The 23,525-nt window shown below is 41.1% G+C and overlaps 1 protein-coding gene and 1 long non-coding RNA gene across 7 annotated transcripts in view; one reads left to right on the top strand and one right to left on the bottom strand.

The window, feature by feature from the left end:
* LOC135321834 (uncharacterized) overlaps positions 1–11,186 on the top strand; it is a 34,852-nt gene extending 23,666 nt beyond the window's left edge. The window contains exon 4 of the long non-coding RNA XR_010381978.1: positions 9,677–11,186. This is a non-coding gene — a long non-coding RNA (uncharacterized LOC135321834). The remainder of the gene's footprint in view (positions 1–9,676) is intronic.
* Positions 1–23,525, bottom strand: part of GBF1 (golgi brefeldin A resistant guanine nucleotide exchange factor 1) — a 108,370-nt gene that overhangs the window by 18,628 nt on the left and 66,217 nt on the right. For 4 of the 6 annotated variants that reach the window (XM_010974487.3, XM_010974488.3, XM_031461654.2 and 1 more), the window contains exons 4-10: positions 11,856–11,987; positions 7,411–7,529; positions 6,776–6,884; positions 6,206–6,266; positions 4,856–4,910; positions 1,069–1,216; positions 514–737 (exon numbers count right to left, since the gene is read on the bottom strand). In XM_010974487.3, coding sequence (XP_010972789.1) covers positions 514–737; positions 1,069–1,216; positions 4,856–4,910; positions 6,206–6,266; positions 6,776–6,884; positions 7,411–7,529; positions 11,856–11,987 — 848 coding nt within the window. Of the gene's footprint in view, positions 1–513; positions 738–1,068; positions 1,217–4,041; positions 4,815–4,855; positions 4,911–6,205; positions 6,267–6,775; positions 6,885–7,410; positions 7,530–11,855; positions 11,988–23,525 lie in introns of those variants that run through there. The other 2 variants (XM_031461651.2, XM_064488360.1) reach the window with 2 other exon arrangements.

Raw genomic sequence — 23,525 nt, 5'->3', positions numbered from 1 at the left:
GCGGTAGGAGGGCGATATATGAAAAGGGATGAAGCAAGAGCAACTTGGAACATACTTCCCTGAAATATCCATCCTCCAAGTGTCTCTAATGGACCGCAGGTGCAGGGCAAGCTCAGTGGGCTATGAATCTATGCAAGATGGCTCAGGGCAGAAGTATGATGAAGGACTCAGAAAACAACACCTGAGGCATCATTGACCTACAGTTATTAGAAGCCCAGAGGCAACAGAGGCCCTCAGGTGCTTGGAATTTAGATCATTACCATCCAGAAAAAGCCATGAGCAGCATCCTCACCTTTTCCACGTACTGCCTGTGTGCACAACTTGAAAATCCCATGAGCTACCTCTCACAGTGAGTTGTGCTGTGGTTTTCCTAGATGCACAGCTAATTCTAGGAAACAGGGAAGAACCCCCCACCCCAACCTTATTTTGAGCCAAGGCCGGGATAAAGGATCCAAAGGATCAAGCCAATTCCCACAGTAGACTGGACAGGGGCCTTAGAAATCAAAGCTATACCTGGGGGTCAGATTGCTCAGCAACCCCTAGCTCGCTGCTGCCAGGCTCTGCAACTGTGCTGTACCCTGGAGAGCCAGGTTGCTCCAGGTCAGTGAGGTCCTCTTTGGAGGTGGTCTGGGAGGAGAACTCTAGGCCACTGTCGGTAGAGGGGCTGACCACTGCTGAGGCAGCTTCTGAACTTGCAGAGGAGATGGGAGTGGGCACATCAATGAAGGGCATGCTACCTGCCAAGCAAAGTAAGTGAAGCTTGAAGAAGAGAGACTCTGTGGGAAACATATACCCTCCACAGTACTGGGTTTTTTTCCGTCCTAAACTGCATATTGATTTCTGCATTTGCTGGGCTAAAGCAGTCAGAGTCCCACTGGAAGAATAACCTTAAGTCACTGCAGAATTGCCAAATGGTCACAGTCTGATATGATCTGGAATTTTCCCTTTTTGTTCTCGGCATAAAGACCAAAGCTGCTCCACTGATTGGTCTGCAGTATCAAAATTCCTGAGAGGAAGGAGCTTTTTTCCTATTCATTCTAATCAGAAGCAGCAGCTCAGGGTACTCACCAGTGAGGTTAGAGGATAAGGTGGTTCCATTGGGGGTGGGCAGCTCTGAACCTGGTGTGACTTTGGTCATATGGCGTGGGGGCCGGGGGGATCTCTTCTGTTTCTTCCACTTGGATGAATCACTCATGCCTCCCGCTCTCATTTTCAGCTGGAAATATCACACCTCATTAGCACTGGTATTCAAATTAAGACTCTATCCCTAGAAATCTGCCTTCCTTTAGTCCTACTGGTCCCTAGAAGACAGTCTATACCCTGCATCTGTGCCAAAGTAAGAATCTAGACCATCAGAGCACATACCTACTCCCCTAACTGGACTTCTACATTTGCCACTTTAAAGGTCAGCCTGGGACCCTCCATGTGGAAGGTGACATTCTGTTTTTAGGCTGGCCATAGATAAGGTCAGTCCTCACACATCACTTCACTCCTGAATCATGGGTACCAATCCTGAATCCTGCAGATGGTGCCTCACCCTCCGGCAGACAGGGTAAGGGCAGGGGGTCCTTGCTTGAAATTTCAGATTCAGGCCCTAGACCCCTAGGCTCTCCTCCTCAACTACCTGCAGAGCAGCTGCCTACTCCTAGTTTTTATCCAATAATGAGAGTATACTCCTCCCCATCCAGACTTTTAGGGTTCCTATTACTTTGTGAACTGGGCCTAGATCTTAACTATACCCCTTACTCTGGAATGTCTACATCAAATTGGTCAAAGATTCATTCCTTGGAATTAAGAAAGGAGTGGCATCCCAGCTGATTTGTGGAGTTAAGGATGGAAGGTCATGTCATGTCGCTCATCGCTCTGCTGCTCCCAATTTTGGTGTATCAATGAGACCTTCTGTCCTTTTCACTGTTGGTCTTTCTAGATGCAACTTTGTTTTCAGATGGTAAGGCTACTGATTTCTTGGACTCTTGCTCTATTCCATTTCCCTTTCTCTTGTATTTTTATCTCTCCTGTAGCTTCCTTTTAGTCAGAAAGGAAAATCTCTATCATTTGTTGACTACTTTAAGGTGTATGTTTTCATGCATTTTCTCCACCCTAAGTTTACAGCTATTTTGTTTAGGCCCATTTCATTTTCTTAATCCTGATGCCTTCTCAGTTAGGGTTTGAATCCAGAGAGTAGAAACACTTCCTCCCTGCCTCTTTCTAAAGGCTAGTCGACTATACCATATTATCCTTGGCCTGTCCAATTCCATCTGATATTTGAGGAATAGGACCCCCTTCCTCAACCTCCCCCAAGCTCTCCAGTAACCTCTGATCCCTTGCTTAGAAACCATATAATTCTTCCTTCTCTACCCATAGTTTCATCCATAAAGGAGAGAGGCCCAACAGCTAAGCCCCACCCCCAGCTCTTAGTAACACAGCAACAGCCTCATATTGGATTTACACTTTTAGTCCCTGTATCTCCAGAATTCCTGCAATTATATGTCTAGAATAGAGCTTCAAGTGTTCTGAGCACTATGGTTAAGTAGGAACCAGGATGCTCCCTCCAGGAACCACGGTAGCCCATCTGGATCAAACTCACGGTAAAAAAAAAAAAGTTCTGAGGGGTAAGAGACAGTCAAACATGCAGATAAGCAAGAAGTCCAAGAGATCAATGAGGAAAAACAGGAATCTCCTGGCTTTAACTAGAAACTGTCACTGAGCTCCAAAAAGTGCTAACATCTGGGTGGACTTTGGTGAGGTATCTTTTCTCTCCAGATGGCCCCCCACCAATTACAGGAATTCTAGGTAGCCCTACTTCCACTGAGAAACCAGTCATTCATTGAGATTCCTTCCCACACTAGGGTCAGTCCTTCCTGTTTCCTTCTCTATCCTCTGCAAAAGTAGTTCTAACTTGATCATTTCAACGAATGTTCTTTGCCTCTTGGCTGGAGAAGGAGCCGAGAGGCTGCCAGTTCTCAGTCCTTAGAAAGTATAGCTGTGTTCCCTATCCTAAGGTCCTAAGGCGGGGAGGCAGGCAGTTTATGAAACTCTACATCACCTTATCCTTGTAATTCTCTATTTCTAAAGGCCAATACACGCTGTACAAAGAAAGGGCAGGTCCTAGGTTAATAATCATGGCAAAATGCTGGGTAGCTACTGAAGAGAGCTGCAACTTAAAACTAGGCAAGCACACAAATGAAACTTGAGACAAGGCATGCAAAGAGAACACAGGCCTATGGACTGTCTAGTGTACACACACACACACACACAGACTCACAGTTGTTTTTATCTTCATTGACCTGGATGTCCACAGCCACACCTCTAGCATGCACCCTTCTGTGATAGACAGCCTACATAGCCCATATTCCTTCTCTCCCTCTTCTTCCCAAAGCAGGGATATGGGGATTAGGGTAATCTCAAGCTTGCACCTCTAAGTTCCCATACATTTTTACTTTTAAAGGACAGAGGGCATCTTTGCAGATCCCAAAGTATTCCCAGTGTCCAGGGCTATACTGGCACCTGGCTCTTTTCCACCTATCTAGAGTCCTAAAACTGAGAATGACCCTTTAGTGGTAACCAAGAGAAAAAAAAAAAAAAAGGGCCCCAACTAGATCAGCTACCCTTTCTCTCAAAACCAAGTTCAGGTATTCAGACAGAGTCAAAGGACTGTGCTTCAGCTTTCTGTGCCAGCTCTGAGACAGGGAGAGGATAAAAGAGGGAAGGGTTTTGTTTGAAGGTCCCTCATAGTCCCCCTAGAAATGGTAGACATTAAGCCACCCCACAAGATGTCAGCAGGACCCAGGCTCTCTATCTAGGCTTACTACATGATGTATCACCAGTTCAAGGCTTTCTTCTGCCTCCAGGCAGCCAGATGCCCCAGGAGAATTCCCAACACTGCAAAGTTACGAACACATGCAACTCTTCCAAAGCCGTGCTGTTACTAGGGAGGGGTGAATTGTGCTCTACACAGTGGAAATGGGACCCAGATGTTACATATAAAAAATAAACATTTAAATAAATAAATAAAAAGGGTGGAGGGAGAGGGAGAGAGACCTTGAGGTTCTTAAAGAGTAGTACCCTCTCTAACTGGTTCAGGGCTTTGGTCTGCTCCCCACTACTTAGCTCCAGTTTGTTGAGGAGACATGGAGAAATCTGTGAAAGACAGGCAAACGAACGATTTAAACAGAGTGAAATAAACTGAGACACAAGCCAACAGGGCAAAGGGCAGGAATGGGGATGGATGGATGGCAGGGGAAAGGGGAAGGTCAGGTGCATGCACCAAACAGCCAAGGGTCATCTCCATGGGCAGAACCTCTCAGGGCTGCAAGCAGAATCCTCATCAGAGGCCTGTAAGTCCAGGGCTTCAGTTCAAGATAGAAAGAGGGCATTCTTCTGACACCATTCTTCTTCTAGCAGTTTGAGAACCTTCTGATTTGGAGTCAGGCTTAATTTATCTCATCAACAGAGACTAGCCCAAGCATAAACTCAGTCTAATCCAGCATTAGAGTGGGATTTGAGGTATAGCGTCTCTAGGTCTCCTACCTGCTGACAAGGCTGGGCCCTGAGGGGATGGCAGGACTTTCACCTTTGTCAACATACATTTTTAGCCCAGTCTGTTGTTTCCATGAAGGACTGGCTCACCAGCTTACATGGAAGGTCAACAAAGATAGGCTCGAAAGGAGAAGTTGGGAAGGAGAGGTACCTGGGAAAGAATAAATTTCTTGCTACAGGAGTGATAGCTTTTTCTGGACTCCAACCAGACCTGTCTAAGCAAAAGCATGTTTTTGCTAAGCAAGGATATCCAGGAAAATCCCCAGAGCATGGAATTTGGGAGGTCAAAGTTTGGATGAGGGACAGCAGGTCATACCTTCTTCATGTTGGTCCCCACATAGTTCTTGGGTTCTTCTTTAAACTGAGGTAACCTGTAAGATAGAAAAATCCCATGGACTGTAATTCGGGATAACAACAAATCTCCCCCTCCACGTTAGCGACAGCCCAAAGATGCTCTGGGTCAGAGCACGCTCTATCTCTTAGGAAAAGCTAGGAAGAGAAGCAGGCTAATTTCACCCTTTTCAGAGCTTTATCAAAGAACCACAGGAATTGAGCAACATATGACACAGACACTTTCTTAAAAAGAAGGTAGTCATCAGGAAAAGGTGACTAAGTACCCTTGGACGGCAGAGGCTCTTTTTGTCTTCAAACTGATTCCTCCCACTTGGCAAGTATTGCTGAAAGTCATGAGGTGGGGAGAGGGCAGTCTATCAAAACCCCAGGAGACTGGGCATAGTCTGAGAACTAAGGCAGGTTGAAGTTTTGAAACCAGTAAATTTGAACCTGAGAAGAAACAATCTGCAGCAGGGACCAGGGGCCGATCAAGTCTGTAGATAATGAGGATTATTATTTATAGATCTGGTCTATAATCAGATCTGATTATTTATAGATCTGATTTATTTAATAATCTGGGATTTATAAATCCCAGGGGGAAGTTTTTTTGTTTATTTTGTTCTAAAAAAATAGACTATTTTTAAGAACAATCTTAGGTTCACAGCAAAACTGAGTGAAAGGTTCACTGATTTCCCATATAAGCCCTGCCCCAATACCTGTCTAACCTCTCCTATTGCCAATATCCCCTAGGGGAGGCTGTAAAGCCCTCGCCTCAGCTCTTCTCAAAGTCTATCAAAAGGAGGTGTAGAATACAGGGTGTTAGGCACAGTATGAATAGGTCTCCTAGACCCTACATTGAGGGCCTTGATGAGGGTAACCAACAGTTTTGCTTTGTGGGGATGTGGGACTTTCAGTGTTAAAACTGGGACAGTCGGGCAAACCAGGATTGTTGGTAACCCTAGCCTTGGTCCTTCCTCACAGAAATCAGGCTGAGCTCTGGGAGCTCAGCAACCTGTTCCAGGCTCCCTCGAGTTTGGCTTCCTCTCTGGGTTCCCTTCCCAGCTGCTACCTGCACAGAAACAGACACAAGTTTGGGAAGCAGAAGATCTGTCAGCCTAGATCAAATAACCCTCTGTCTCCCCGAGGCCAAGCCAGCTCCCTCCTCCTTCTCCTTTGCTCGGTAACCCTGGGCCCAGAGAACCACTCTCATCCATAATCTCAGTGGCCTCTGATGTGGCTGTGGGGTTGGCCAAGTCCCTGAAGTGGCTGCGTGGAAGCAGGCAGGCTCAAGAGGCCTGGGCAGCCGGGCTGAAGCAAACAGCAGCAGGTTTACCTTGTGAAGAGCAGCTGCACCATGTCTACGAGAGTGTGCTCTGCGGATTTTCTCAATAACTCTGCACAGGCAAAAACAAATAACACAGGTGTCATTACTTGCCGTGCTATTATCAGGAGGCTTCTCAGAGCAGACTCCCCTCCAAACCTTGTTTACTAAGGATTATGCCAAACTTATTAAAACCAGCTCTAGCTCAGCCTGGCAGCCATAACCTCACTGGCCCACTAGATGGCACTACTGAGTCAGGAAAAAAAAGGGGTGCAGTGATGTGTTCTCAGAAGTTGCAGACGGGTGTCAATCCCAGAAACCCCAAGGGAGGAAAGTTTGGTGGGCTGAGTCAGTCTGAAATCTATCCCAGTTCCTGCCCTGGCACGAAGAGCTAAGGTCTCTGTTCTAGCTGTACAACAAATAGTCAAGTACAGAGACGTCTAGACTCCTATGGCTCCACAAGGTAGGTGATGGAGAAGCCATGAGTTTTCCATCTCTCTGAGGTTCAGAGACAGCATTCTGTATTCATACTCACAGATCCTGGCCCCAGGAATGGTGAAGGGCCCATATTCAAGCACCTACCACTGAGCCTCATTTCAAAGCAGATCCGGAAGCAAGACTGCATAATCTCACACACAGATTCATTGGTTAGGTGGGCACCCACTGGAGTTAGCAAAAGAGTCCGCAGCACCTACCAGGAAGAAAGAGGAGGTACTGTGATAAACAAGGCAGGCTGGTTGAAGAAGGGTGTACCTGAGGGGAGAGAAGCTGGCTCCTGTTTCTCTAGTAACCTACAGAAGCACTCAGGGGTGAGAAAGAGGTTAGCAAGAATGCTGATCTTGCTTCAGTTTGGTAGGGGGTTCTTCCAGGAGCTTGTCTTGGGAACTGTCTTTACTCTGCATGACCGCGACATAGTTCAGCACTCATTCCAGCCCTAGCCCAGGAGCCTAACAGATGGATGGCACAGATATAGTCTGTCAGAGGTACAAGTGCATTAAAGGTTCTGGTATTTGATATCAATTCATTTAAAGTTTTTAATTAGTTTCCTTAGAAAAAGCTTTTACTTTGGGTACCAGAGCCGCTTGTTTGGAAACAAAGTAGCTCCCTAAGCCCCAGTGGAGTCAAAACACAGCTTCACGCTGCCAGCAGGCTCGGGTAAGTAGAGCCAGCAGCACCAGCTCCTGGCCATTAGCCTAATTGCTCTTCCCCTCATTTACCTGAAGGATTTTCATCAGGACAACCTCATCGCTGGCAGGATCCGTGCCCACAAAACGGGCGTGGGTGACAGCATCTGCCATGTTCTCCATGCCCTCTGCTGTGCCCTCATGAGTGGGATCTGCTCCAGCGAAAAAGGAAAGACTAAATGATGTTCAGAGGAGAGACAGAAAAGGCAAGACATCCTGTCTCAGGACTCTTTTGAGAGACTTTGGTTTTCTCCTCTCCAATTTCCTAACCTAGCTTCTTGAGCTAGCTGAGAATTTTTGCCCATAAACGGCTTTAATGAGCTTCTCAACACAAACTACTGTGTGGAACAGTGGTTCTCAAACTTAAAACATGTATCAGAATCACTTGGAGGGCTTGTTAAAAATACAAATTGCTTGACCCACTCCCAGAATTTTTCGATTTAGTAGGTCTAGAGTGTGGCCTTAGAATTTGCATTTTAAACAAGATCCCAGGTAAAGTCAATGCTGCTGGCCAGGGGACCACACTTTGGGAATCACTGGTGTAAAGCTACTCATTTCACGGAGGAAGGGCATGGAAATTTAAGTTTTTGGCCCAGAGCAAAGGCCAAGTAGGGCCAGAGCTTTGAATGCTAAGACTGCAGCCTTTCTCTTCTTATGTGTTATTTTTCAACACATCTGATTGCTTTTGGAATTCTGTGCTCAGGTGCAACTAAGGTAGGGGAGTAGGGGAATAAACAGTCACTGCTGCCAATACTTATATCTGGGTGCCCCATTACAGCAAATCAGAGACCTCTTCCAGCTTTAATTCCATTCTTATTTACAACAGTGTGACACGAACAAGAATCCTGTCACTAGCTTAACTAAAGACGAAGGAGAGATAAACGACAAACTAAACAGGACAGGAGGCTGGCTAACTGGGGAGGTAGGAGGGAGGGAGACTTTCATCTGTGAATAAGAAGAGAGTGGAGAAGCTAGTTCTGCCAACCAACACTATGATGGAAGCTAACACAAATGTTGCCAAGGGGACAACTCTGCTCCCATTCATGAGTTAAATATCCACAAGAGTAGCCAAAGAAGTGGCCTCCATCAAGACCTACAAGGGTCCTGCAGAACTGCCTAGACTGTCCTTGAAAGGGAAGCATAAGTAGGAAAAAAAGGTAGGGACATGACAAAGCTTTGTGAGTGACAGAGAAAGATACTCCAGAAGTGGCATGGTATAATGTAGAAGTACCTCCTACTTTTAAGTGCAGGAATTAGAAGAAATTCTTACCATTTTCTTATTCCTGGTACCTGAAGTTAATGGAGTTCCTAAACATGAAGCTCAGGGGGTAGCTGAGAAACCAGAATAGTTATCTTCCAACAATGAGCCAGAAAACTTTCATTAATTGTGCGTGGTTTTTATCTTTCTCTTCTGTCCTGGTTAGTCTCTGACACCTAGTCAAAGACTGTTCTATTTACTGCATGTCTCTATTCCAGCATCATAAGTGGTGACTTTAGAGGTCATGTAGAAGGAAGCCAATTTCATGATGATATACAGTGACCTAGCTCCTTCTATCACCCCAGCTCTCCATGTTTCTCCCACTCAACACAGAAAATCCTATATTCTCAAAGCCCTTGCCTGAGTCCTCTCTCTCACAGCCCTGCCTAACATTCAGGCCCCTATGGTCCACAGAAGGACCTTTCCTTGCTCGGGAAATCTAGGTCCTTCTCAGTGTTATGTGGTGCTTCAGAGCTCCCAGTGAATGGCAGCCTTGCTCCCACCTCACAAACTCCTGGGGGGTCCATTTCTTCCCATCTTTCAATAATCTCCCTTGTTGAAGTAGTTTAAGCTCTACTGATCTTTTTGTAGCTCTTATCCCCTTAGCTTGAATGAACCAGCAAAGTTAATTTTCTAAAAAGGTAGGTAAGAGTGACAGGTCCTTAGAACCACAGGCAGGGCCCAGCAAGCCAATCAACGGCACAAATCCTGGCCTGGCAGCTGTGTGGTGCCAAACAAAAGGCTGGTCTTTGGAGTAGGACCTAAAATAATCCTAGAACCCTTGAGTCACAGGAATGAGGGGTAGAGGGCAGTTCCTTACAGAGGAGCAGCCTAAACAAAAGGCTGGCTCACTTAGCAGACCTTGTCTTTCCCAGGGTCCCTTCTCTAGAATGTCTTCCTTTTCTGGCCACCCTGGGGAAGGCTGCAGGGAAATTTGCCAATCTCATCTCCTTTGCTGTCTGGCTTTCATACACTCCTTCCTGCTCCTTTTCTCAGGCCTACTGCAATCACCACCTCCAGCATTCTCTTTTCCCACTACAGGAAACTCCAATGACCAGCTGGCCTGAGGTCTCCGATGACCAGCTTGTCTGCCAAGTCGAGGAAGGGGAGAGGGTAACACTGACAAAAGAGCAAAGGAAAAAGGCACAGAGGGCAGCTGGAGGCCGTGAAGAGAGATGACCTGCAGGTGGTGCTCAGGGTAAGGGTGTAAGTAGCTGGGCCTGATTTTTGCTTGGGAAAAGTCTGAAGTTAGGACGAGGGTGCCTGGAAAGGCTGATGCACCTATTCAGAACCTAGCTGGCACCCAGGATTCCTACTCAGGATCCTGAACACTTCAGCTAAGCAAATCCAACTTTTTAGAAAAGACAAAGGGTTTTCTTGCCTTGAACTGAAGGCCATTTTCCTTTCTGGCTAGCTACAGCCTGAGCTGCTCTTTTCTTGTCTCCCTACTTAGAAACAAGGACAGCTGCCTGTTTACTATGCCCCTCACCCTTGCAAATGGGCAGGCAATAGGGGAAAAGGAATTCAGGATCTTGAGTGACAAGACCAACTAAAAAGGAATCTAAAAAAGACACCATAAACAAATTCAGAGATAAACAATTAACTGCAAAAAATATTTAGGCTAGACTGGGAGAAAATATTTGTAATGCTATGACAGACAATGGATCAATATCCTCACTATACAAAGAACTACAAACTGATAAGCAAAACAAAAACAACTCAATAAAATAATAGGCGAAGGAGAAGAAATTCAAATGTTCAACCTTAAAGATATAAAATCAATAAAATACCAGTTTTCACCCACCAAATTAGCACAAATAAAGAATACCAATAATATTCAGTGCTGGTGACATGGTGGGGAATTGGAAACTCTCAAACTTTACTGTTGGAAGTGCAAATGATGCAATCTTTTGGGCATGCAAACTGGTAGTACCTATAAAAATGTAATTTGCACATTATAGATTTAATCCAGAAATTTCAAGTATAGGAATCTATCACACGAAAGGAAAAATTGATCAATAAAGACATATGAACAAGGATGCTTACTTCAGCATTATTTATAATGGCTCAAAATAAGAAACAATGTAAATATTAAATATTACTCAATAAGAGAATGATTAAATAAATTGTATTCTATCTATACTATGAAAATTACACAGCTACCAAAAAGAAAAAAAATCTTAACAGGGGCTGAGGGGAGGGGGAAATAGTGTATTATTGCTCAATGGTTAGAATTTCTTTTTTGGTGTGATGAAAAAGTTCAAGAAACAGATGGTGGTGATAGTTGCACAACACTGCAAATGTAATTAATACCACTGAATTACATACTTTAAAAATGATTAAAATGGTATTTTTATTATGTATATTTTATCACAATTAAAAAAGAATATACAAACTCCCAGTTATAAGATTAATGAGTTTTGGGGATGTTGTGTACAGCATGGGGACTACAGTTAACAATATTGTGGTGTATATTTGAAAATTGCTAAGACAATAGATCTTAAAAGATCTCATCACAAGAAAAAAATTTGTAACTATGTGAGGTGATGGATTTAACAAAACTTATTATGTAATAATTTTCCAGCATATATTAAACTAATACAATGTTCTATGTCAATTATATTTCAATGAAACTAGGGGAAAGAATAAACGAGATGGATAACCATATCATACATACCTTTCTAAAATACTATGAAGTGAAAAAAGAAAACATGTAGCACATAATCCTATTTTTCTTTTTTTAAAAAGGTGGGACTTTATGTGTATTTATATACATGTAGAAGAAGAAACAAAGAATCCAACCTGTTAACATTTTTTACCTAAAGAATGAGGTGGACCATTGAGAAAGATAAAGTGACCATTAACTTTTCTTTTAGACACCTATTCACCGTTTATCTTCTTAACATAGCATGCATTATATTTTTTAAAATAACCTTAAAAATAAACCAAACCAAATCAAACATCCAAAGGTACTATACCCTTACCTCCCAAAGCATAAAGAAACCAGAGTCCTAAGGAAATCTCCCCTCACTCCCTACTCTGCACAACCTGAGTCAAGTAGCGTGATGAATAATCAATAACAATCCTATTTCTCTACTGTAAGGAAATAGCTGGCTGGGAAAAACTTTCCAGCATCACCAGCTCATTGCCTAGAGCCTGACCACCCCAGGAGAGGCAGGAAATTAAGAGCTGTGGTCATTCACAAAGCCTGAGCTCTTACCTATGAGCGCATAGGACAGGAACTTATTGACAGAGGTCAGTGCTAGTCCAGTGATAGGGCCAGTGGTATCTTCGGAGCGAATTACTTCCAGAAATGGACGAAGGAACACATTGGGCTCAATTTCTGAGAGTTCTGTAAGAAAAGAAATGAGAAAATGAAGAGATGCCATTTTACAAAAAGCTAGACCCTAGAAAAAGGCCCTTTTTATCTATACCATGAGGCTAGAGTTCTTAGTTGCTGGAACAATCTTACTTCATGTGGATTACTTTGAATCAAATCCTAGACACTACGTCATTTTATCTGTAAAGTTTTTAGTATGTAGCTCTAAAGGATTAAAAAGCTTTAAAAAAAAATCACAGTATCATTACCATGCTTTAAAATTAAAAATAAAATGAGTAAGATGGTAAATTTTATGTTTTATATATTTATACGTATTTAACCACAATTTTAAAAATTAACAATAATTATTTAATATCATCAAATATTGCTGGGTCAATTTCCGATGTCCATTTCATCACGCTCTCTAGTAATACAGAGGTAAACCTCATCTTAAGTACTGCCAATATGGGCAAATAGATTCCAGAATGAGCTGCTCTCTATGTCTATGTCTATGCTGTTACAAAGATAAAGAGATGTTAGAGATGAAGAATGCAGCACATCACAGGAAGGTGAGGGGGAACCTTGAGGTTTATAGTCCCTTGCTGAAAAATAACCTTAAAAAGAACAAAAGGCCGTGTAGTCCCTACTTGTGGAGGCAGTCTGTAATCTTGTAAGGTCCTCACCACTCTCTAGCCTCCTTTCTGTCTACAGTAAGCAGACGGCTAACTGCCCTGAGACGAAGGGGCAATTCATAATCTTTATTTTACAGATGTGAAAAATAAAGCTCAAATAAGACACATGATTGGTCCCAAATCACACAGCTAATAAGAAGCAGTGCTGGGATTTGAACTCAGTCTATACATACGGTTCCAAAACCTGTAAAACCATTACATCTATTCTACCTAATTAACAGCACATACTCCTGAATTTAGAAGGTTTCATTCCAGGTCTAAGAAGCTACTCTTCTCTGGACCTGCTCCCTACCCTACTCTGCCCAGAGCTGAATTTGTTTTTCTAGAGTCGGCTGTGCTTTCATCTCTAACAGAACAGCCACCTAAAAGGCTTCCTAAATAGGCCAGAAAGATTTGGGGACATGGTAGGGGGCTGCCCCACCTTTAGAGACAAAAGGAAGCTGGGTTTCCTAAGCACTTTCATTTTCATGCAAATACAGGGAGCTTCCCACTCAATTCCTATCATCCTCCTCTCTGGGTAAACAGTCCCTGGGCCCGGCTGCTCCTCAGATTAATGCTTTAATTAATTGGCAGATTGGGTAGCATTTTCCAAGCTTGTCTCTACAGTGATCACATCAGCTGTATAAAACCTGCTTCTCATCCCCCACTACCCCCACCTAGAGATCTACAGTCTGAAGGAAAAAAACCTAGAGAAAAACCTTTCTGTGTGTGTAAGGTGGTAGAAGGTTGAGATGAAAGGAATAGAAATATTTGGAAAAACTAAAACGCATAAAGTACTTTTAAAAAGCTCATTAAAGAACTTAAAGTCCCTTAGTCTTGCTGCTTTAGGAACACAACTGCATTACATATGATTTGGTGTGTCATTAAAAAAAATAGTCATGTTTGGTATATTTGAGATATGAAAGTCTAGACTGAAAAAAAAAATCTTTGAGAGGTGGTATAGGGAACAGATTTTCTGAGCATTCAACCCAGTTGCTACAAATATACTAGCTTCATGTCTTCCTTCATGGTGAAGGACTAGGGCAATTTTACAGCCATGGTTTGATACTTCCAGAGCCACATGCATTCTGCCTTTTTTGGTTTGTTTAATTCTGTAAAACTGACTATTTTTGAGTTCTATAAATTTCAACACACACATAGATCTCTGTAACCACTGTGGCAATTTCAGTGCTCCAGAAAACTCCCTCTGTTATTCCTTTGTAGTCACACCTTCCCCAGGCCCCTAACCCCTGTCAACCACTGATCTATTCTCCATCACCACAGTTTTATTATAAAGGTCATATAAATGGAATCATACAGTATGCAACATTTTGAGACTGATTTCTTTCACTCTACATGATACCTTTGAGATTCGTCCAAACTGCTGCATAGATCAATAATTTGTTCCCTTTTGATTGCTGAGTAGTATTCCATTACCATCTGTACCACAGTTTGCTTATCCATCCATTCACTAGCTGAAGGACATTTGGCATCTCCAGTTTGGAGCACTTATGAATAGAGCTGCTATAAACATCTGTGTACAGGTTTTTGTGTGAAGAACGTTGGTTTTCATTTCTCTGGGATAAACACATAGGAGTGGGATTTCTGGTCAAAGGGTAAGTGTATGTTTAGCTTTTACAAGAAACTGCCAAACTGTTTTCCAGAGTCTCTGTATCTCTTTGCATTCCCACCAACAATGAGAATTCTAGTTTTTCCACATCCTCTCCGGTGCTTGGTATTTTCACTTAAGCCATTCTAGTAGGTGTCTCCATGTGGTTTACATTTGCATTTCTCTAATGGCTAGTGACATCAAACACCTTTTTCACATGCTTATTTGCCATTCATGTATCCTTTCTTTCTGGTGACATATCTGTACACATCTTTTTCCCATTTTTTAAATGAATTGTTTTCTTACCATTGAGTATAGAGACTTAGAGAAGTCTATTCCAGATTCAAGTCCTTTATTACAATGACACTTATACAGTTATTTATAAATATTTTCTCCCAGTCTGTAGCTTGTTTTTTCAATCTCTTAACAGTATCTCCCATAGAGCAGACATTTTATTTTTGATGAAGTCCAGTGTACCAGTTTTTTCATTTTGTGCATAATGCTTTTGGTATATCTAAGCACTCTCCCAAGTCACAAAGATTTTTCCTATGTTTTCTTCTAAAAAATACGCAGATTTAGTCTTCTCATTTACATCTATGCTCTATTTTGAGTTAAATTTTGTATAATATGTGAGGTTTAGATTGTGTTTCATTTTTGTTTTTGTTTTTGCATATGGATGCCCTATTGTTCCAACACCATTTATTGAAATTAATGTCTTTTTTGGTACTAAATTCTCCTTAGGACTGTATCTTATTTAGGAATGAAGGAGTTATGGAGGATTCTCTTCAGTTCCTCCTCTCCAGCAATCACCCTTGTTCCTCTCCCTTCTTTGTTTCTGGGTCTTTCTGAATTTGGGTTTGTTTTTAATGCTATGTAATGGAACACTCATTATTTGTAAGTTGATTGAGCATAAAGTATTTCATTATAAAGTGGCCATCCATCACAAGGAGGCATGTGGGCTGTAAAAAACATTAACTGTGCACTCTGGGCTGGAATGCAACTTTACCAGAATAATGCAGCTTTTGTATTGTGTGCAGTTGGGATAAAATGAGAGACAGAGAGACAGATATTGTTGGGGGAACAGGTGTTGGCTGAACCGGGGTTCTGTCCCATGTTTTCTAAAGTTGTTTCCCAACCCTTTCAGGATTGCTTCTCTAGATTCAGCTGTCTTGAAGGTTCTCTGCCCACCTTTCAGAGCAAATAATAAGTGACTGACTTCTCAGAGTACTGTTGCTCCCATAAACTTTATTCTGCTCACAGACATGCCTTTAGAGGCAGCAATGCAAGTTGTTAGAGTACTTGTTCTGCCCTTATTGGTTGTTTTTGATGCCTTTATTTTTCTTGTCAGGAAAATGGGAAATATCCCTTATCATAAAGTTCTTGAGCCCGTTAGCACAAAGGGTGGCTGAAGCAGAGTAAGATTCTTCAGTCTTAACGTGACTAAGAATTTACATGTAGCTGTAAAAAACATTTCCAGCTACTTGAGAAAGGTAAGTAGGATTCTGTACACTTAACGGAACAGGGAGAGTTGTTACCAGTCCCATAACTGAAACTCTTTAGGGATTCTCTTGTTCTTCTCCAAAAGCTTTGGCTATTGACCCTTTAGTCCTTTCCATCATCAACTGCTAATGTCAATTTAGAATTTAGTTCTTTTTAATTTCCTTTTACTTCCCTTCAGAGCCCTTAGAGGAGACCTGATAGGATGGCATTTGGTGATAAACCTCTAATTGTCTTTTCTTGCTGCCATTGAATAGTGAAATATTTTACTAGACTACTAGAGGAATTTAGATTAAAAAAGTTGCTCCAAGTATGTAATGACTGCATAAAGCTGGGGTGAATGTCCTGTTTTAAAGTATTGCAACAGAAGTTTTTAATTTCTCCTGGGCTTTCAAATTGCCTGCTTAAGTTTTGACTTGGTCTTATACAATGAATACAGAAAACGGCAAGGCAGAGTAAAGGACCACAGCAGCTCTGGTTTGCCTGTGTGTTACAACCTAATTGCCTTCCTTTCAATATGTGCCAATTTCCTCTAGAAGGAAGAGAACTAGTGTTTAGAGTGGATACGCATCAAACTTACGCTCTCAGTAAGACAGATGGATCAGTCTGTCCTCGGGCCTCTGCGATATGTTTGAGGCTGGTCCCTATGGGCCTCATTTAGCCCTGCTGGCCTTGTTAAAGGGGCCTCACTCTTCCCTCTTGGATTAGGAGGAAACCTGGGCAAACCTGAAGCTTAATTTATATAGCAGTCCTAAAATCAATAACTAAGTGTTTAGTCATTGGTTAGGAAGAGGAAAGGTACAGAAGAAACTTCAATTCTAGGTTAGTTTTAACTTTTTATTTGCCATCCAAGTCAAATGCAGTTTAATATACCTAGTAGTAAACCTGGAGCAACAGCATGGTATAATAATAGTTAAGAACATAATCTATAACAGACCTGGATTTAAATTCTACCTCTTCCACTTAATGTGTGACCTTGGGTAAGTCACTTAACCTCTTAGATCTTGGTCTTCTTATCTGTAAAATGGGAACAGTAATACTATTTCTCAGGGTTATTAGGAGGATAAAATAATCTACATATGATAAGTAGTTTAGTAATCTCTAGCTGTTGCTGATGTCTGAGGCAAATTAAGGTTGTCCTGGGCAACAGACTGGGATTCTTTTAAGGGTGGTAGACAGCAGCTCCTAGCAGCAAGCTAACCTGGCTTATTTAGCAGGAATGCCCAAGGTGGAAAGCTTATTTCTCTTCCTGTCAGGATTATGTATCACAGTGGAGAAATCATGCAATAAACTATTTTCCCGTGGGTATGCTGCTTTTAAGTGCCTGTGTTATCTTCTGAAAGTGAAGGCGAAATCTGACCTCAAGCAGACCAGAGTGGTCCTACTCAACAAGGAGGAGATGGTAAAAGTGAGAATTTCAGGAGCAGAGATTTATGGAAAGCAGCCTGCTATTGGCTCTATATGCTGTTAGAGATTTCAATCTGAAAAAAGTACATCTTCTTTCTATCCTCTTCCTAAGGAGAGATGGACCTGCTATAGGCACAGAGGCCGCCAAGGTCCTGACAAGGTGTTTGAGCCAGAGAACATACGTAAATGCCGAAAACACTTTTCTTTTTGGTCATCTTGAACATCTGGGGCCCAGATATCTAGGGAGGAGGAGTTTTTATGTCATTGCTGGCTTATGTTGGGACCTCATGAACATGACCTTCTACAAATTACTTATCAAAGACAGCTTGGGGGAAATAAAAATTCTGATTTCTAATCCTCAGGATTTTCAAAATTTCAGTAAAACCCCAAGACATGTAAGTTCATGAAATGCTTACTTATGTTTAATTAGAGTGAGAGTTAAGGTTTAGGTTTTTGATTTATAAAAACAGGTTGGGTTAGCCTTTGAGGGATAGATCAGTCTGAAAAATGAATACTTCTCGAAGAGTTTTTAAGGGATCAAGTGTTCAAAATAATTTGCCTTTCTTAACGTAAGGTGGTTGGTACCACTATCTCCTACTGGCGCTATGTGGACTCATGGACTCACTTTGTACCTAGATGCGGCAATGATTAAGCCATCACCATACTTTGTTTCTTAAAGGGTCATAATACCAAAGATAATCTCCTCAACCCCAACCCCTTAAGGCACCTTGAGAAACTAAACATTTGTTTAAGAATAGGAAGGAAACAGATCTGGGAAACGGTTGGGTGATAGCTGAAAAAAGAGGATGCAGTGTTAGGATCTCAGACAAATAAACTGGGCTTGCTTTCCCCTCAGGCGACCTTTGTAACAGGCTGTCTGCATTCATGTGCATTTACTCCCAAACTGTACTTTGAGTTTAGAATAAGTTTTGGGGATTTAAAGGGAACCTTAAAGAATTTAGTTAAACTGTATACTACCACCACCATCTTCCCCAGGAAAACCCTGTGGATGAGGAAACTACAGCCCAAAGAAGTGAAATGTTTGCCCAAGGTCACATAATTAATGAGAGACTAAGACTGGGCCTAGTGTATTTCTTTTTTTTCATTTCTCCTGTTCTATAGGGCAGGGTTGCGAAGGCTTGTCTGGGTTTGAACATTAAGCCTGGACTAGGTAATAGATTTCTTTAAGAGCTGCCCTTCGGCAGTCTTCTCTCAAGTCAGTTTCTGAAATCAAGCCTAATTCCCCACCTGACCATTCAAGGCTGGAAATAAAGATGTGACAGATATTCCAGAGGCTTCTGGCTCCACCAAAGTTTGGTTTGGCTCATCCTCTGGACTACTACTCCTGATGTCCCCTAGTGACCAAAAAGAGCACAGCTCTTTCCTACTGAATTTACAGTATCTCATTTGCAGATCATTCTCAATCTTACTTCGACTTCTACAAGAAATATTCCAAGGTATAGCACAGTCAGAGAAGTAGAATATGAGGCCCTAACACTTTCTCCTAGAATGGAATGTGCAGGATAGACGATAAACCCAAAACCAAAAAGCTTTTTATGCTCAAGTAATTTTGTCTTGTGTCTCTGGATATAGAAATGTCAAGAGGAGTAAATGAATTAGACTTCTGTTTTTACCATGCTCTGATTTATTACTCTGCTATACATGATCTACTTTGTGAATGATGATATTCTGTCTTCAGGAACATGAGCCAAAATTTGCAGGATGAAGAGCTAGGACGGGAGCAGGCTGGTGACCCTCTAGAAAGCAAGATGGGAGAAGTAGGTTCTAAGGGCAAAAGGGTCGAGACAGGCATTTCTGAAGCCAAATGGTGTTGAAATAATATACCACAGGACTTTTTCCTTGTCAGCGTAATCCAATTGAGAATGCCCAACCGCCCCTGATAAGAGTCACTCAGGAGTAAAGAGCTTCGCTACCAGGGAAAGCAGCTTATGTGTGCATTTTGGCTCAGGAATGTGCCAGTTCATTGCTGGCCAAATGAGAAAAGGCTGCTGTGGGGTGGAGAACACAAGTCTCCTGGGAAGATGGTGACTACTCTCCTGTATGCTGAGAAGAGAGTGTTCCCTTTTGTCTAAGGGCAGTGCGTGATGCCACAAGTTGAGGTCTTTGATGTAGATTATTGGAGAGGGTGGCAGCTCTGATGTGAGAAGAGAAAACAATGTCATGATTCATCCCCTTTTGGACAGATCACCTCATCATCTGAGAAGAGTGGGGGGACATCTGCAGATTCTCAACCTGACTGTAGGCCAAATTGAGACTTCTCTGTTTTAATGTCATAATGTAGGGAGTTGAGAGCCCTCTTCACTGATGTTGAGCAGAGTATGGGCAGAACACCACCAAGACATCTCTAAAAAGCTTCATTTTTCTTTGTGTTGAAGTGGCCTATGAGCTTTTCCAGAAATAGTTTAATAAATCTCGTTGTGATTATTCTTATTGGGCACTGACTAGCTAGAAGGTAGACCTGGATTTGATTTCAGAAGCAGGTGGCCTAGTCCTAGAAGGATCCCAAGTGTTCTTTCTCCAGCGGGGAGTTGAATTTCCCTTCCTTCTTGTACCCATTCCTTTTTTTTTCTCTCCTTCCCATCTTAATGAGCCAGTAACCTTCAGAGCACCTCTCTACCTGATCTGCACTCTCTGTTTACTGAACTGTTTGTGCCTTGAGGTTGACCGTCTTCCAGGGTGGGAATTTTGGCTGCTTGGCAGGGGTGTCAGATGTCTCCTTGGTTGTGAAATTACTCAGCCTGCTTACTATGGGCAGCATCATGGCACCTTTTCTCTGAAGGACTCAGGCAGCTCTTCTCACTCTTCTGAAGAAGATCTAGACAGCTGAATCTCAGTCCACAGGCAGGCTGAGCCAGGAGGTAGAACACCAGAAACTTTTCTATTCTGGCTTCATAGGAAGCAGTAGAGTTGAATGGGTAGAAGCACAGATTTTGGAGTCAGGTGAACCTGGATTTGATTCCCATATCCACCACTTGCTAGTTGTATGATCTTAGCTGGTGGGTAAGTCTGCTTATCCTTTCTAAGTCTCATTTTCATATTTAAAATGGGGATGATGATGAAGAGAGAAGGTATTTAAAGTGCCTAGCAAATGGCATGGCTCAAAGTAATAAATGGTAGTTGCTATTATTATTGTCATTTTTCTCTCTTCTAAAAGGAGGATGAATATTTCAATCATTCATTTAAAAAAGGAAGCCTGTTGCATTCTCCAATAACTGTGTATACCACAGGAAAAGTGGAAACCCTCAGAAATTAAAAGAGCTATTCCAAATTACACCATACATAAATAAGAACCACCAGTTATCTTGGTATTTATCCTTAACTTGTATCCCTTTAAAGGTTTAGTAATCAAAGGTAGAAGGCTTACCTTTGAAGTTTTTTATATTTACTTAATAAGAAATAAACTGAACTTACAGTATCTTACATTAAGCATTAAGAACACTGGATTGGGACTCTAAAGCTAAAAAATTAGAATAATAATATCTTATTTATGTTTTATTGCACATTTACTTTATTCCATGCATTGTACCACATGTTTTACATGAGATACATGAGATAATGTATGTGAATTCCTGAGCACAGTGCCTGGCACATAGTATATGTTCAATACATTTTAGTGCTATTATTTATTTTTAAATTGAATTTATTTTAATTCTCTAACACCCATTTTACAGGTGATAAAATACAGGCTTAGAAAAGTTAAGTATCACATAGCATTAAAACGCAGAGCTAGAATTTGAACCCTACACCTATGTTCTTACCTAGAACCCTCAAACTTCCAGTCCTGGTTCCAACACTAACTGGATTTGTGGCATTGTACAAATTACCTAGCCTCCCTAAATCTTAATAACCTTATTTGTAAATTATTTTTAGGATTTATTTAAGCTATAATCTCCTATGGATTTGGAGGATTTTCTGGAATGGCTAGTTGAAAATTAGGGTATTTTTGCAGAGCACTATTACTCAAAGTATAATCTGTAAACTGTTTCAGGCTCACAAACTGCTGCTTGGTGCACAAAGGGATATATACAGAAATTGAAAGAAAGCATTTTGAAAATTTTATAACATCTTGACAGAGTAATTTTATGTATGTTGATTCTAACAATAAAAAATAAGATTTGTATTATGTCTGTTTTTTAAATTTCATTTTTCTGGTAATCTGGTTTATTACAGTTTATAAAACTATGGGTCTGCAGTGGATTGACATAAAGGAAAAAACAAAACAAAACTCTGGTCCTTCACTACGGATAGTACTATCTATCTATGAAAAAGTACTAATCTAGAGGACTATGTGAACATCTCACCAGGATTATGAAACAAAATTTTAGGTTTCTTTAAAAAATTACATGTTTACAAAGAGGTACACATTAAATCAGAAATGTCCTTACTACTGGTACCCTTCTAGGAGCACAGCATCCCCTGCCATTTCCCCAACCCTACCACCACCAAAAGCTGTAGGAGTTGCTCCTGTTAGAGCTCTCCTGATACACCTAGCAATCAGCAGTTGAACCTAGAGGGCAAAACTCCAATTCCGCCTAGACTGAACTCTCTTGGAAAAGTTAATACTTTTAAACCATCACTCCCTTTTTTTGGAGGGGTCGGGGAGTGAGGGTGATAGTGAAGGTTCTTGGCGGGCTCATTAAAAAGTCTAGCCCTTCTAGTTTTCCATCACTAAGTTTCCATAAAGCGTTGACTCACAAAATGGAAGTGCTGGAATTTTAACAGTCAGATTCCAACTATCTAATTTGACAGATGAGCTTAGGTATTATATGCCTGGTTATTGGTAGGAGTGAGACTAATGATTCCTTGTCCATTGACTGGATTGTATACTACGTAAGGGTCACATCCAGAGCATCCAGAGAGTTTTCCATGAGACTTTGTCCAAGCCTCTGTATGGTATCACTCCTGCCCCCTCTCCAAGTCTCTCAATGCCTTATTTGAGCTCTTTCCTTTTAAGAAGCAGATTAGCAAATCAAATCTAGCAATATATAAAAAGAATCATATACAAAGACTAAGTGAGGTTAATCCTGGGAATATAAGACTGATTCAGTATTTGAAAATCAATTAATCTACCATATTAACATTCTAAAGAAGAAAAACCTCATAATCATAACAACTGTTGAAGAAAAGGCATTTGACAAAATATAACACCCATTTGTGATAATGAACATCTACAAAAAACTATGGCTAACAGCATACTTTACAGTGAAATAACTGAATGCATTTATCCTAAAATTTGGAACAAGGGAAACTGTCTACTTTCATAGTACTGGAAGTCCTAACCAGTGCAACAAGAAAAGGAAATAAAAGGCATGTAAATTGAAAAAGAAGAAACAAAACTGTCACTGTTTGCAGACAACACAACTGTCTCTGTAGAAAACGCTAAGGAATCTAACAACAATAACAAAAAAAGAATGAATAAGTGAGTTTTAGTAAGATCACAGAAATACAAGTCAACAGACAAAAATGAATCACATTTCTTGACTGGATAAAGAAATTGTGGTATGTTTATACAGTGGAATACTACTCAGCCATAAAAAGAATAAAATAATGCCATTTGTAGCAACTCAGCCATAAAAAGAATAAAATAATGCCATTTGAAGCAACATGGATGGATATGGAGATTGTTATTGTAAGTGAAGTAAGCCAGACAGAAAAAGAAAAATACCATATGATATCACTTATATGTGGAATCTAAAAAAAAAAAAAAAAAAAAAAAGACACAAAGGAACTTATTTATAAAACAGAAACAGACTCAGACACAGAAAACAAACTTATGGTTACCAGGAAACAAACTTATGGTTAGCAGTGGGGAAAAGGGGTGGGAAGGGATAAATTGAGTTTGAGACTTACAGATACTACTATATATAAAATAGATAAACAACAAGTTTCTACTGTATAGCAAAGGGAAATATATTCAATATCCTGTAGTAACCTATAATGAAAAAGAATATGAAAAGGAATATATGTATATATATGTATGACTGAAACATTATGCTGTACATCAGAAATTGATACAACATTGTAAACTGACTACACTTAAATAAAAAAATTTAAAGGCATTTGTAGAACAACAACAAAAAAATTGCATTTCTACACACTAACAATGAACATCTGGAAACTGAAATTAAAACACATACCATTTACAAACATGCCAAACAAACTTACTTAGGTATAAATCTAACATAACATATACAGAATCTGTATGTTGAGAACTATGACATGCTGATGAGAAAAGTCAAGATGATCTAAATACACGCAGAGACATACCATGTGCATGGATTGTTAGACAAAACGTAGTAAAGATGTCATTTCTCCCCAAACTGATCTATAGTCTCTATTCAATTCCTATAAAACTTCAGACAAGAT

This window comes from Camelus dromedarius, chromosome 8 (assembly GCF_036321535.1).
Source record: "Camelus dromedarius isolate mCamDro1 chromosome 8, mCamDro1.pat, whole genome shotgun sequence".
NCBI classification, from domain to species: Eukaryota; Metazoa; Chordata; class Mammalia; order Artiodactyla; family Camelidae; genus Camelus; species Camelus dromedarius.
Note: the sequence above shows the minus strand (reverse complement) of the source record. Positions and strands in the feature narration are given on the sequence as shown.